General features: G+C 36.1%; 1 protein-coding gene across 1 annotated transcript in view; it reads right to left on the bottom strand.

The window, feature by feature from the left end:
- The window catches only part of LOC128868435 (ice-structuring glycoprotein-like), a 215,919-nt gene that overhangs the window by 49,296 nt on the left and 149,962 nt on the right, over positions 1–16,661 (bottom strand). Inside the window, exon 3 of the mRNA XM_054110522.1 lies at positions 2,892–3,062. Coding sequence (XP_053966497.1) covers positions 2,892–3,062 — 171 coding nt within the window. The remainder of the gene's footprint in view (positions 1–2,891; positions 3,063–16,661) is intronic.

Raw genomic sequence — 16,661 nt, 5'->3', positions numbered from 1 at the left:
AACGATAAATGCGTTTTTCTCAAAACTATGTTTTTTGAATTGGTGATCACTGTAACTTAAAAACGGCTTGGTAGACTTAAAAAAAATGTATACTGCTTTTGGAAAATATAAAAAATTCGTGCCTGATCGAGGGATTTGTTTTTTTGAAAAATTTCGATTTTTTTTATTACATTTAATTGCCGTTTTTTTTTTTCTCGAAAAACTGAAAAATATTTCCTGAGGTCGCCATATTGTTAATTTTGAAAAAAAAGGTTTCGATCAGGCACAGGATTGTTTATGAATAAAACTAATTTCTCTTGTCCGATTGATTTTAGATGAATCTCCAAGGACTAGTGATGAGCACCGCAAGGGACTTCCGGAGAAACGGGCTCCACACAAACAGCGATAACTTTCAGAATTATTGTTATTTTTTTTTTGAAAGTTTGCTAAAGTCAAGTAAAAACATGATGTAATAATGCCATGCTAAAAAAAGATATATATTGAAAATCATCGTTCTTTCGTTTCTGACTACCCCTAACCCTTTAAAGTTTAATTTCGTAGTAAAATATTTACTACAGAGGCATTGGAAATGTTTTTGAAGGCTTTTGATGACAACTTTTTTTTTAAAAAGCCTGCAGTTGGTAAATATTGTATAATTTTAATTTTAAATATAATTCTTAGTGGAACTTGGATGGGACAGATTCATAATACATCAATGCTTTAATAATTATGAAAAGTGGGCGGTATCAATACAGGTGTGACACTTCTCATACAACTAAATTTTTAAATATTGTAAGATTTCGAAACCATTCAATATCAATGCCTTGTCTTCTTCTTGAGGGGTTACATGGGTTTCGTTGGTTCAAGAAATCGAAAAATCCATAATTATATTCTAAATTTTCAAGTCGATCCGAATAATAGTTTCGGAGGTACAGCCTTGGGAAGGTGTGCGCTCCAAGCCACTTTTATTGTTACTCAAAACTTTAATCGCGTTTTTCTCGGAACCGTGTTTTCGAAGTCGATCTACTGAACCAATCTTGATGAAATTTTACACAGGTGTTCGAGATATACTTTACTCTTGCTTGAATGAAGGATTTTTGTTTTTTTTTCAATTAAAACTATTAAAAAAAAAGCAAAATGTCAAGCAAATTTGACCGCAAATTTTCATTTGTTTGGAAAAATGTCTGCCAAAATTGCAATTTTTACTTTTTTTCTTTCCTTCGTTCAAGCACGAGTTTATGGTCTTAACTACACACTTATTTTTGTTTTTTCATTTTTGATGATTCTGACAACGCGGTCGCACCTTTTTTTCGAGGGGCCACCGGAAATGACGTCACAATGGAGGAGTTTTAATTTTTTTTTATTCAAAATTTCAGAAATTATTCTTTAAATATGTTTCTAGAAGACAGAAAAAAGCTTAAATTAAATAAATAATTTTTTACATAGAAAAAAATATATTGAAAATAGGCATTTTTTTACCCGACGAAACCCATGTAACCCTTTAATTGGCGCGATATCCGCTTACACAATTTTGGCCGAGTTTAACAAAGCGCGCCAGTCGTTTCTTTTTCATGCTAACCGGCGCCAGTTGGACACACCAAGTGAAACCAAGTCCTTCTCCACCTGTCATTTCCAACGCAGAGGTGGCCTTCCTCTTCCTCTACTACCACCAGCTGGTACCGCATCGAATACTTTCAGAGCCGGAGCGTTTGTATCCATTCGGACAACATGACCCAGCCTACGTGGCCGCTGATCTTTATTCGCTGCGCTATGTCTACGTCGTCGTAAAGCTCAATGCCTTGTAAAGGATGGTTAAGTTTCAAGGGCCGGTGTTGATTTTGAATAATATAGAATTTTTTTAGGAAATTATTGTCACTTTTATTTATTATGATAATATTGGTATGGCTCAATTTCGTATGGAGCAAAATATTAGCCAAATGGCTGCCGCGGCTTCGGCGGTACACCTCCAAAGACGACGAAATTCAAATAGTTCCTTATCAAAGGGTGGTTAAGTTTCAAGGGCCGGTGTTGATTTTGAATAAAATACAATTTTTTTTGGAAATTATTGTTATTTCTCTTTATTATGATAATACTGGTATAGTTCAATTACGTATAAAACAAAATATTGGTCAAATAGTCGCCGCGACCTCGGTGGCACACCTCCATCCGATGGTCTAAATTTTCGTTGAAGCTGAGGCATAATTGAGGTTCTATGACGTCAATGTGCCGAATTATCTCATCCTTTAGCTCTTGAATTGTTGTTGGCTTATCGACGTACACCTTTTCTTTCAAATTACTCCAAAGAAAGAAGTCCAACGGTGTCGCTGACGTTTAGGTGTGGTTCACATCCAACATTAGCCCTTGAAATTTAACCACCCTTTATAATACAAAAATATAAGTACACATTTTTTCGAGCAAACATTTCTTAAATTCCTACGTTTTTAAAGTCTTGAACTCATTACCAACTGAACCAGTTATCGCCTTCCCTTTGCTACCTATATTTTCTCCTTCATAACACCGACTCATCTGCTCCCACTCATCTACCAATCAACTATGCAATGCCTTGCGTACAATGCAACCACAAGATATTAAAGCTCTACAACAATCACTCGAATGCCTTCATTAAAATTTTATGTGTGCATTGCAGCTTTTACCACAGCATCTTATCGGAGGTATGCAATGATTTATGAAAAATTATATGAGCTTGCAAGCCGCAGTATTTTTTCCATGAAAGGAGCATAGTTTTTTGCTTTTTCTCTAACCCTAATCAGAGTGAATAATGCGTATAGCTTTTTGTTTGCTAGTCATATGAGTAGGAATATTCTTCTTATGCTAGAATATAATAGAAAATTTACTATCATCTCTACTGAAGTACCAAATAAGTAGAGTCTAATGTTTGGTTTTCTACTCACCACTGCTGGCACTTGTCCCGGTATGACTTGCTGTCCAGTTGCCATACCCATCTGTTGCATCAGTGCATTCTTCAAGGCAAGATGGTTTCGTCCATTTATCAATAATTGATCCTTCAAATGCTGTGGTGGATGAAAATATTTGCACGGCGGTTTATCACGATTACAACGACCCTGCAAGTAGACGAAAAGCGAGAAGCGAGTATAAGTAAGAGAAGAAATTTGTGAAAATTAAAAAAATATGTATGTATATATTGGTCAGCATTGCTTATAAAACTGAACGTATCTTATTTCAAGTACAAAAAAAAAAAAAATTAAAAAAATCTGCAAAAAATGGTATTATCTTTTCTGTTAGAGCGTAGAATAAATAGTTGCGGAAAAGTGTAGGGATTTTGTTTTTGTAAAGCAGCATCTAAGTAGTAAACGTAATCACTCGACTACTTTGTACTATCAACGGATATTTGTGGCAAAGTAAAGTTAATAAATTACTGAAGTAAATTATGTTCTACAGCACGCGCAAAAAAGGTTGCACATATGAAAAAAAATAAATAAAAATTGCAGAATTTGCAGAAAAACGCCAACATTCCTGTATATGCATCCTCAACCAACCGCCAGCTTTTGCTGACTCGCAGCAATCGTAGTCAGCTCAACTGGCACCAGCATTTTCATTTCTCAAGTCGCCTAACATCAATTTGTCTTCCTAAGTAGCTGCGCGCCGCTGCAAACTATTGTGTGTGGCAGACAAAGCTCAGCTCACATACCTATGCATGAGTGAAGCAAATATGTGACATGCCCATGTGTGAGTGTGTGGTCGGGCATTAAATTTGTTTGAGTGGCTTGTTCCCGCCTGTCAGTGGTGCAATTCACAGCTACTTAGGGTGGCGATGTAGTTGGTTGGTGGCTGGCGGCTGGTGGCTGGAAAGGAATCAGCTCATGTGCACGTGCGCCTATAAGAAAGTGTGGGCTTGCGTGTGTGGGGGTTTTTGTGGTGGATGCAGTAATAATTCAAGAATCAAAATGTATAAAAATGGACACAAACGCGCAGTTTAATTATAACGTAAATTAGGAGAGAGTGAAGTTGGTTTTTTTGCCAATAGAGAAATAGTTTTTTTTCCACTTTGTTGTTAAAATTCAAACACCCACAGGAGATGAGAGGTTCGTAGTACACTGCCTAGCCCTGAGACGGGAAGGGAAAATATCGTTTTTTAAATAGGTTTTATTCTGTTTCTTTTCAAAGTAATGCACTTAACTCACTTTGATGTCTTTTGTAAGCAAAAAAAAAAAATTTACAATAATTTGTCAAGTTCATCAAAATAGACTTTGGCTTCGACGCTGACTTGGTCAATATTCTTTAGGTACAAAATCTGGGGGAAACCAAATCTATTTACATACTTTGAACGTGAAAAAAAGTTATGAAGGCATGATTTTGTATAAGTTTGAAAAAAGGAGTGGGTTTGAAGAGGCACTAAAACACAAAACCAAAAAGAAATGGAAGATAAAATCAATGGAAGAGAATTCAACAAAAATATGGGAATCTGAAAAGACAAAAGGAGATACACAAAAAAAAAAACAATTCTAAAGAAATTACAAAGGTTAGAAAAATAACGGAACGATTGAAAGCGCAAACTAAAATTCTGTGTAAAATGCACAATTTTGCTGCGAAAGATTTTAACACTCATTCTAGTAACTTTGATACGAGTATATCGCACTCACTTCCCACTGTGAAGAAAACATCCCACTTCGCTTTTCCTACAGAGCTGAGTAATTTTTGAAGTGAAACTTCTTAGGCGTCGATGGACAAGCGAGAATGGAGAGTAAAAATTCAAGGCCATGCAACCGTTTTGGGCATTTTCGTTCCGCGAGAGAGAAAAAAGATATAACGTAGAGGGAAAGGAGAGAGAGAGCTATACCTTATATACTATATCTTAGATACACTTTAGGCTATTTCTCCTGAGTTTTTCCATGGGGTTGTTAATGTGTAGTGAGAAATAAAATTGCCTACTTTTTGGCGCTTGTTTGTTGGTGCAAACTTGTAGAAAATATATTTTTGGTGCCTACTTTTTGGCGTTATATTTCCTTGGTGCCTACTTTTTGGGACCCAAAAAACGCCCATTTCGCGTTTTTTTGGTGCCTACTTCTTGGCGCTTATTTCCGTTTCCTGGCTAGTGTTTGTGCGTACTATAAAGTGCTATCCATTCCGGCGGCGGATTTATTGGTATTGCTTTGCAGTAATTTGTGCTGCGGTCCTGGAATCGCTGTGTTTGTGCGGGTGATAAAAGCTCGGAGTAGTGCGCGTTTTTGCCACGGTTTGTGCCCGCCGTTTACCTACACCGGTTGACCCTTCTCAGTTTTTTGTAAATTTTGTCTATTTGTATTCTCTGCAAATATTGTGCATTTATTTAGATATATATTCTTTCTCTCTCTCTCTCACTCTCATTCTACCTCAGGTTTCTCCCTCTTTCTTTGTCTGCCTTGAAATTTTCACTTCTGTTATGTGCACTCCGCTATACGCACTTTTTTTCTATATTTCGATAATTTTAGATGTCGACTGTTTGTAAATTTTTGCCTCTCATAACTCGGCACACAAATAGAAGTACGATCCCCCTACTAAATTCACAAACTTGATTTACATTTGGCCTCAAAAAAACGTTATTTTTAGAAAATTAATTCAGTGTCAACATAAATTTGTCACTTCATAAAATTTATTTCGTTTTCTAAATTTGCTATACTTTTCTTCATTTCTGCTTCGGTTTTTTATCAGTTGGCGCATTTGTGTAAGTGCAAAATAGCAAAGTGGACAATATAAATTTGCATGGAAATCCGTAAATTTAATAGAATGCAATTTTTCCTGCGACAGCGCAGAGTTGCATTCGAAAGTTGGAGTGGAAAATAAGTGGCAAGCGAGTAAGTAAGATGCGAAGAAAAAAAAAAAACGGATACGATTAGCATACACAAGTTTTTACCCACGCTTTCAAATGTGCATATATTTGGGAAAAAACAAATTTTACAAAGAGGTTGAGGTGGTGAGGGCACAAGCACAAGCAGCGTGGGAAGGCAGTAGTAGTTGGGAGCCCAGGCAAAGGTGGGGTGAAAAGAGGCAAAAACTAAAGCAATATAATATCGTGGTCGAAAAAGACTGCGATATCAAACTGAGGAGCGGCATTGGAAGGGAGTGGGTATGCGTGTGGGTGGCCGTGTGAGGTATGAACGGGTGTGCTGTAGCGCTTGTGCGATGCAGTGAGGCGAAATAAATAACTTTCCAGTCAGATTAGCCGACTTGTCACGAAATGTGAAATGACATTTAATACGAGCATAACAACGAAACAAGAAAAAAGAGACCAAATCAAAAGCGTTGTGCAAAAAAACAAAAAAAAAAAAACACTGAACGGTCAAGTCCATTTCACGCTGCACCAGTGGCCAAGGACTGCACGTCGAAATCGCACGCTGGCTGGTTACTTAACTTGACTCGACTCTGGGAGGACTGATGCTGAAGCTGAGGCAAGTGGAACATGAAAAATTTCTTAACACGTTTCTGATTGCGACACAGACAAATAAACACAAAAATACATGCACACACTAACATATATAGAGATGTGCAAGGAAGCACTGCGGCGGACAGTCATTGCAATTCCACTCGAAACACCGCGACATGAATATAAATATTTTCGCTCGTTGCCTTGAATGATTGTGCTGCTGTCTAGCTGTAGATATAGAGAGAGAGAGATTGGGGAAAGGGGGTAAGGAGAGCGTAAGAGGCGGTAAGAGCTGCATTGAGTTGTGCTGAGTTGAGGTTGCGTATACGCCAGGGTGACTTATAAAGTCGAATAGTACAGCATCGTTAGGTTGATTGAAGGAAAAGTATGAGGAAATAGCAAAATAATATCATTCACAGTTCGCTATTATTTTTGTTGTTGTGGTTTGTTGGCCGCCGCTAGTTGAACTAGTTGAATAACAATGCGCAATGCAGACTTCGCAAACATTCAACTCTCAACTCATTCGCAGGCCATAACGAGGCAAGACATTTACGTGTGTACGGGCGCGTGTATGTGTGCGTATGTATTTGTATGCTAACGTGCATGCTTTTATTTTACTTTGCATGTTTGTATGCTTGCAGTGTGTGCGGGTATGCTGGGAGCAAGGAAAAAGTAATCATTGCAATTTAAAAGGATAATCTTATACAAAGTGACTGAGTGAAGAGAGAGTGGTGCAGCAGACAACAAAACTGAAGGAGAGTGAAAGTTAGCGAAATGTTGCTAGAAGCGTCAAACAGCAGAAAATCGGCAGGAGATGCGCACATAACGGCATGAAGCGACAAGCAGAAAATCTGAAAATGTAAAAATATGGCAAAAAAGGCCAGAAAGATGTCGGAAAGGAAGTTGAGTACCAGCAGAAGAGCAAAAAACAAAAAAAAAAAACGAAATACATGTACGCGTATAAGAGCTGGGTGCCGAAACAAGTATTTTCTTAGGTTTTATACTTTTTTTAATAAAGCAAAAGCGGCAGAAAATATAATAGTGATGCTGCTGTCAGCTTTGAAAGTCATTGGCTAAGATTTGCTTTGAGTAGCAAGGCGATAAACCAACATTAGAGTAGCGTGATGCAAATACTTGAGTAGATGGTGTGGCAGTGGAGGAAATGGGAATGCGGAAATAGAAGGCCACGAGGCAGCTAAGTTTAGCTTGAGTATGAAAATTATTAAAAAAACTATAATTTTGTGGCAAAAAATATGAGCGAACAGAAAGGAATTTAAGAAGAAGAAAACTACTTCTGTTTATTTTTTCATTAATTAGCACTAAATTGGCTGGAAAATATACAATATTTACTCAATTCATGGAAACTTTAAATGAAACAGAAAGCCACATGATGACCACAATAAAATAAAGTTTATAAAAATTCTACACGGAAATTCACCGTTACTGAACCGGCTCAATTCTATTGAATTTAGAAGTATCAAAACTAACAAAAAAAGATGAAAATAATGAATTTTGTACGGCTATGTTCCAGTGTCGGTATTAGAATTTAGCACATACGTCTTATAATGAGATTTGGTACAGTCGATAGTACGAAAACAGTTCTAAAATCTTCAAGTAAAATTTAGTACACTCTGCATCTCTCTTTGGATACTTTATAAAAAGTACTAAATTCGGCAAATGAGTTCTAGTTAGCCATGCATCCATTTTTCGATAGTTCTAAAACAGTAGTAAAATGTGTAGAAAATATCTAGTAAGTTCTGCATCGCTTTTCAACGCATTAGAATTAGTACTAAATACAGCAGATGGAATTTAGTAGGCTCTGCATTTCTTTTTATCCAATTCGGAGGTAGTACTACATTCCGCAGATGACATGCCGAAAGTAAATCCATTTTTCGATTGTTATAAAACAGTACTAAAACCTTCAGATAGCGTTTAGTACACTCAGTATCCTTCTTTTGAGGATTTGGATGTAGTACTAATTTCGGGAGATGGCATCTAGTACGCCATGCATCACTGTTTTGATAGTTCAAAAACAGTACTAAAATCTGCAGCTAACATTTAGTGCACTCAGTATACCTCTTTCGGGGCTTTGGAAGTGATACTAAGTTCGGCAGATGAGATTTAGTACACTCTTGCCTTGCATGCCTTCTTCGATGGTTCACAGTCCAAATCTGCATATTAAATTCGGTAAGCTTTGCACCCCATTTTCTATGGTTTAGAATTAGTACTAAATTGGGTAGATGATGTAGGATAATATAAATCCCTTTTTTAGTTCAAAGTTACTACGCTTTCCACATATAAGATCTAGTATGCTCTGCATTCTTTTTTCGTTAACTCAAAACTAATACTGAGCCATACGGTTGGCAAATGCTTGACGGTTAGTTATTCAGTTCTATTAAAATTTTATATTTATTGCTTACTGCTGTCATTTGTCACTTGTCCCACCCCAGAACTCATCTTTTCGTTGTCATGTTAGATCGTTTTATTTATGTTACCCCCTTTAGTCGTGACCCTAGTTTTAATCATCTGTCATTTGTAAATCTTTGCTTTTTATTAGCAAATTATCAGAGAAGTGTTCTAGTAGATTTCGCTTATTTTTTGGCCTTTCCTTCCGCGTAAATCTAATGTACTTGAACTTTTCTGTTTGCCTTAATTTGTTTTGTGTTTAATCGAAATCTTTCACTTGTCACTTGTCACTTGTCACTAGTCACTAGTCACTAGCCACAACTTTCTATACACAATTACCATTTTTAGTATCCACTTTGGACAGTCTGCACCTAAACTTCCATTTAATAAATTTGCTCTTCAAAATATTACATGCCGCCTGCACATACGTTTTGGTCACTTGTGACTCCCAGTAGTTTCATCTGTTAATAATGAGCTCTATTTCTATGATATATTGAAATACCAACTCTTATATTTCAGTCACTTATTAGTAATCATTTGACGGAAATGAGAGATATATATTATTTTAATTTCGGTTTCATTCAGCCATTATTTTCTCATATTTTCAGGTAATTTTCCATGCGCACGAAATATTCATTTTCACATTTTACGAGTATAGTATAACTCACCAATACATAAAAAAATGCATCTTAATTCATATGCCATATGAAAAATTAAAATACGAAAACATGTGGCAATGATACCATGAGTAACACCACCAGCTGGCATGTACATTTGTATAAAATGCCATTCTCTACCGCCACAAAGTGCATTGAGTAAAAATTTGCACAAGTTGAATGATAAATATTTGTGAACTTCATTTACTCGAATTTAAATATTTGCCATTGCACTTAATATAAATACGAATATGCAATGGTGTGCGAGCAGAGAAATGATTGCTTGGCGAACGCGACCATGTGAGAAAACTTTTAGTCCACATTTGGTGGTTTGAAGAGAATTTAGATTCGTTTTCCACGCAAAACATGAAATTCTCATGCGAATACGCGGTGCGGGACATGCCATGCACTGATCTCCAAGCGGTCGAGAAATAAAGTAAGTAATGAATAGCTGTGGTGCAGACTCATCAGCTTGAGTTGATGAGAAAGTAATTATCCCAGTTTCGGTGCACGTCGCATGACATGTCATGCAATGCGTCACCATAGTTTTGAATGAAATTCTTCTCCCAACAGGGCTATTTTGCTCACTTTCTTTTCCCCTCACTCCGCACAAGCCTAGCGCACATGCGTGAGCAGCACACATAACACACACACACACATTCTTTTGCATGCCACTGTTTGCTATACACTTTTCGGCGTTTGCCCACCTGTCGTTTGCATGTTATTTATTTGACTTTCATGTGGCGCCAGATGGCGGCAGTGGCAGTAGTTGATTACAGAAGCTGCAGTGCAATGCAAGCAAAAGCCGCCTTGGCATGCAAGCAGTTGAGGCGAGAGCGACAACTTTCCACGGAGTAGCCTAGTATTAGGGGGCAAAGGAGGCTTTTCCGACCTAATTTTTTTGTTGAAAATTATGAACGCCAATATTTTTGCCAATATTTCAATAATATTTATTTAACATATTTTGAATATTTTTTTTCAGCAAAACAAAAAAGTGGAGTGAAACTATTTTCGAATTATATTGCAATCACAACAACAAAAAATGCTACCATTATTTATTTTAATAGCAAAAAATTCTGAAAAAATTTTTTTTTTTTTGCATGAGTGCCATAAATGGCTGACAGGCAAACACGAATTGGCTTGATTGGTAATTGGGTTGAAGCGTTGCTGTTGTACCTTGCGCTGTTTGCCTGTTTCTGCCACCACATTTTCGACGTGTTCGACACATCGCATGCTGCCTGGCCGTTCGACTGAGCCAGGAGAAGTGCAAAAAAAAAATGTTTATTGAAATGAAAAGAAGAAGCCGACCAGCTGGCGCTTGGAATAAATAAGGCCGCCATGTATGAAATAATTTTTAATATTTATATACAAATTTAATAGCATAAACAAGAGGATGAATGGACGGGTGGAAAAGTGATTTTTATGAGTTAAAGTAGAAGTCTGCCTATTGGCAAATTATTGATTTAATGAATATGGTAATGAAAGTGGGAATTAAATTTATATAAGTAAATGTGAGAGATAACTGAAACGTAGAGTGGAGCTGAAAAAGTGGAGTACGCTGTGTTGTAAAATATATTTGAGCGCATTTGGTAACATTTGGTAACGTTAATAGTTATACTATTTAACCACTCACTATTTTAACCGCTGCATCGATTTATTCACTCCTCGCTCGCGAGATGTATGCACTTAAAAATAGCTATAATTATTGGCGAATCATAGCTTGAACTACTTCATTACTATTTGAAGCACACCTTCAGGCGCTTGTCAAACTATACTACATTTTTCAAAGCACTCATTTTTTTGTTTTGGTTCAATATGTCACAAACAATCACTTTATTATTCCTCATTCGAGTACCTGTACTTTCATTTCATTTGTTCATTCATTTATTTATTTATTCATTTATTTAATTATTCGCTTAACCAACTACTCTTCCGCCTCTTCACTCTCAAAAGCCTCAATAAAACACATACATACATACATATATGCTGATACATTCGCACTACACATGCAACAAACATAAAACCCCATCAATTAACCTAAAAGCTGCGTACATTAAAACCAAATGCCTCACTACACTTCACTTCCGTTCATTACACTTTTGCACACACACACACACACACATTTCAATGCACCACACTTTCTTACTGCTTTGCTTCCCGCCTGGCGCTGCTTCCTAACTGGCTGTCAGTTTCTGTGCTTGCCATCTTCCTGGCTTTACATTACCATTCTGCACTTGACTGCCATTTATTCACAGCTCATCTGTTCATTACATCAAGCACACCAATACACTTACAAATGCACCGGCACATACAGCCAGTGTTGATGCTGACGGTGGTGATGATAGTCCTTTTTAAATCATACCAATGATTTCCTGCTTTCTTCGTTTTTCACATCAATTCCATTTGTTGCTTATTGCACTCGACGCTACTCAATTTTCATTAACTCACTTTAGTTGGCATAATGTTGACCTTTTGTTGTTGTTGTTGTTGTTGTAAGTATTGCTGTCGAATATGTTGTTGGTTTTTGTGAGATATACATTAAAATTACATTACGGCATTTAAGTTGTTTTTCTTTTTAAGTGAATTGTAGATTTCTTTCCTTCGCTCTGTGCAGTGTGAGCAAAAGGGGCATATGAAAGGTGGCTCACAAAAGCAAGTGCAGAAAAGGAGTTAAAGCAGCAACACAAAGGTACAATGAAGCCACTTAACCAACCAGAGAGGCTGTCAATATCTTTGGTAGAAAGGCAGAAAAAGTTAGCCATTATTCGTAGAAGCTAAGAAATTATTAATGTTCGAGCAGCCATCATTACGCTAGCGCCAAAATAGTAAATAGCAATCAGTTGTCTAACTAATAGACTAATAGATTTCGAAGTCAGTAAGACAAGCAATCAGTTCGTTAAACATAGGCAGACAGATAAGAACGAATAAGGTATCTCATAGTGAAATGCTCAACTACTCACAAAGAAATGGCGAGTTGTTCTATGAAATATTTATGGGCAAAGTGGAGCGAGCTTTAATTATCAGTCAGTTTATCAGTGATTTAGTAAGTCGGGTCAAGTTTGCCAAATATGCTGGGCTTAAGATCAAATGCGTACTTGTAGCAGAAATTAATTTAAGAAGACAAATTTCACGCATCACTGCAACCCTTACAGGTCATTGGAAAGTAAGGGATCATGCAGCTAGACTCAATCTACCCTTCAATTCTATCTGCAGAAGCTGTCAAGCGGAAGGGGCGAAAGAAAGTCTTTTCCACTATTTATGTGAATGTCCGGGGCTAGCCAGGGCACGACTCTGCTCCTTCGGTAAGCCTTTTCTACAGGAAATTAAGGAGGTCTCAGACATCGAGATAAAGGATTTGCTATTATACTTGGACCTCACTAAAAAAAAATCTGAATTCTGAGTAAAAAACCGATCTTAGTCTCAAAAACTGCTATAAAGGCATGTAAATCTGGTAACTTGAATTTCGGCTTCTCAGTTAAGACTAGTAACTTGACCTTCAAATAATTTCTAGTCATTTAGTAATTCAACTTGGATTCCAAAAATTTTTTTTCAATATTATTGGGTGAAAAATCGTACTTAGTTACAAAAACTGCTAGAAAGTCATACAAGTTTGACTTTTGGATTCCCGGCTGCGGTTAGTCATTTGACTACTAAATCATTTAAGTGATTTAGTAAGTCAACTTGGAGTAGATCTTTTAATGTTTTCAATACTGTAGAGTAAAAAATTGTTTTAACTGAAAAATTGCTATAAGTCATAGAAATTGTAGGCCGAGTTTAGCCATTTCACCTCTAAGTAATTTTTAGTGATTTAAAAAGTCGCAACAGGATTGACTTAATTCATTTTTGCAACACTATCGGCCAGCCATTTATTAAGTCAAGACTTAATCGATTTTCTCAACACTAGCGAGCGAAAAATGTTTTCCGTTTCAAGAACTGCTAGAAAGTCATGGAAATCTGGGAATGACAAATCTGAATTCTCAATTGAGATTAATCATTTGACCTTTAAGTCACTAGGTAAATTATGTTTCATTAGATTCATTGATTTTCTCATCATTATTGAGTGAAAAATCGTTCTTAGTTTCAAAAATTGTTATAGAGTCATAGAAATCTGAAAATTGAATTCTCAGTTGAGATTAGTCACTTGACCGCGAAGTAATTTTTAGTAAATTAGCAAGTTAATTAGCAAATTAATTTAATTAATCCGGATATGATATGGGGATTAATTAAATTAATTTTCTCAACATTATCGAATAAAAAATGCAGTGCTGTAGATTTATATAGTTAGAAATTTGAATTTTCTGCTGAGATTAGTCTCTTGACTTTTAAATCACTCGGATTAGATTTATTAATTTCCTTAATATTCACGGGTAAACATCGATCTTAGTTCCCAAAAATTTAAAGCCATAGAGATCTGAATTCTAAGTTGAGACTAGTCATTTAAGTCTCTACTTTAAGAAGTTGTCACAGAATTCTCGAGGTGGATCTCTGAGTTTTCAGTTTGTCTTTAGTCATTTAACTTTTAATCCATTTAGTCAATTAGTATCTCATGTTTGATTAGGCCTATTGATCAGCGCTGTTTAAGAAAAGTCTTTACTTATAATTTTCAACAGTCAATTGATTTTCAATTCCAAATAATATAGTTAAAGCCCTTTTCGACTTCCAAAAATAAATTGCTGGATTTTTAGTTTGTATTAGTCAACTGACTTTTAATTCCAGATAATAAATTTCTCTATTTCAAAGGCTTTTATCCAGCAACCCTGGTTAGTAATCTGACTTTTTAGTCATGTATTCAATTAGTATTTTATGTCTTGACTAGATTTATTTGGTTTCTGCGCACTGGTTCAGTCTTTGTTTTAAATTCAAAATGAAAAGTCAACTAAATGGACTTCTAAATTGACTTTGTCAAAAATTAGTTTCTGATTTTAAAGGCTGGAGAAAAGTTGCAGAGTGTAACCGAAGCTGAGTAGGTGAACTTCCAGTTTTGATTAGTCGACAGACTTTTGAAGCCAGACAAAATAGTTTTTTAGTTCGAAGTCTGTTATAGAGCCATATGACTTTAGTGACTTTAATACCATATCCCAAACATTTTAAGATTAAAAAAAAAGATTTTTTTTGAGATTTTAGTCTTTCAGAAGCAAATTGAAATTTGGTGGTTGATAAAAAAATATTTTGTTAAAGCTTTAAAACTCTTTGGCAAAAAAAAAACGTTCAAAAGCCTCTTAAAAGCAAATTGCGGAAAATGTTGTAAATTATTGATGCTTTCAGCCCAGATATTTGCAGGGCTCATATTTTTAATTTGTATCCTAACTCTTTATACCCCTCTCTTATACTTTTATTATCTACTTCCTCCACCGATTGATTCATTCACATAATCCGACAGTTGGCTGATTTTAATCTGTCATTTGTGTAGCATTAAGTGCATGACCGACTTGCTGACTGACAGCCTACCAACTTTGTTGCTGTTTCACCATGCCACGACAATGCCATTTGAGCGTTCCTCCCCGCACCTTCCTTATTTGTTTTTAACAAAGAGTCAGCGAGGCAGTAAATTACTGCCATTGGCGCCAAAAAATATGTTTCGATTCATAGTCGATTGGGTGACTTAGTCAATGTCATAGACAGATGTCATATAAATGCACCAATACAAATATATTTACATGTACCAGAGAGTGTATACACTTCACAATGTATACATACAATAACGTTGTTGTTGTTGTGAAAATTTGTAACAGCACTCGTACCTGCCATTGACAAAGCTGCCAAGCTGAAAACAGATGATGACTCGCCAGCAGCTCTACAAAACTCAATAGCTGTACTGCTGCTCATACACTTATACACACACATGTGTGTGTGTGCATGTGCATACAGCCAGCTGGTTGTTTGTTTAGTACAGTAGTTTTGCATAGTTAGTTGCCCGAGTAGACTGTGCTGGCTGTTGCTGCTACTCTTGTAGCCGTTTGTTGTTGTTGCGGATGATTGTGTTGCCGATACGCTTGTTTTTGCCACATCGACCGACTGTTGCGACTCACTTGCCACAAATTTATTTATTTGTACACTTTTTTACTGTGTGTGCGTGTATTCAAAAGCAAATTGCTGGTAACTCTACTAAAATGTATTTCTGATTGATGGATCGATTGATTGATAAAGTAAAGAAGTACAAATACGAGCTGGCAAACTGGCCAACAGGCAAGCAAGCGAATGGAAAAGATAAACAATTTGTGTTTACATTTCAATATTCGCATACAAATAACAGGCGGCGACAAAAATTAAAAGGCAGCTAAGAGAGGGAGAGAACGAGATAGAGAGAGAGTGTGAGCGGTGATCGGAGTAGTGAAAGAGTGAGGCGCATAAGAAGCAGCAGGATTGTAATAGTAATAAAATATTGTAGTATCGAAACGATTTGAAGAGAAAATGACAAATGTTAGGGGAAGAAGTGCAGCAGCGTAGTTTTTTTTAATTTATTTGGAAATTTTGCAATTTCGGTCGAATAATTTAAACTTACTTTTAATTTAACCAAATCTGTAAATAACTAAAAGGCACATACTTTCCTCCATCGTTGATAAATTTTGAAAGGAAAAGCAAAAAATTTACCCTTAAAAGTATGCAACGCTTTTTCACTAATGCAACGCCTTCAAATATACTACTTGATGAATAATTACACTTAAGTGATGGATTTTCGACTAATGGGTTAAAACAAGCCTCAGCAGTTATGTACTGCAATGCAGTAACAGCATTTAAGGGTACCCGGTGGTCTAGAGCACGAAAATTTTACCTATTTTCACGTTTTTTTTTGCCTTTAAAAATTTAAAAAACGATGTTTCAACTTTTCGGGCTTATTAGTACGCAAATAAAGAAATTTTGATTCTTAAAATCCATATAATGGTATAGAAGCGTCCTAGTATCTAAGAAATTTCAGAAAGTCGCCTCAAAATATGTTTAGATATTTTTAGCACTAAAGTTGTAGGAAAACACATTAAACTATGCTGAAATTTGTTTTAGCACTAAAAGTACATACATTTAATAACCACTTATTTATACCACTAGGGGTTTTTAGAAAATAACTAAATTTTTGGCCTATCTGAATAGAGATATTTCGAGATTAGCTGTGGAAAAACACCTAAAAGTATGCTGCGATACCTTTTAGCACTAAAAGTAGAGGAATTGCGTAATATCTTACAACCGGTTTTTAGATAGCTGGTATATTTTGGCCGAGCTTTTGATATATACGCCTAAAACAT

The sequence above is a fragment of the Anastrepha ludens genome, chromosome 6 (assembly GCF_028408465.1).
Source record: "Anastrepha ludens isolate Willacy chromosome 6, idAnaLude1.1, whole genome shotgun sequence".
Classification (NCBI taxonomy): domain Eukaryota; kingdom Metazoa; phylum Arthropoda; class Insecta; order Diptera; family Tephritidae; genus Anastrepha; species Anastrepha ludens.
Note: the sequence above shows the minus strand (reverse complement) of the source record. Positions and strands in the feature narration are given on the sequence as shown.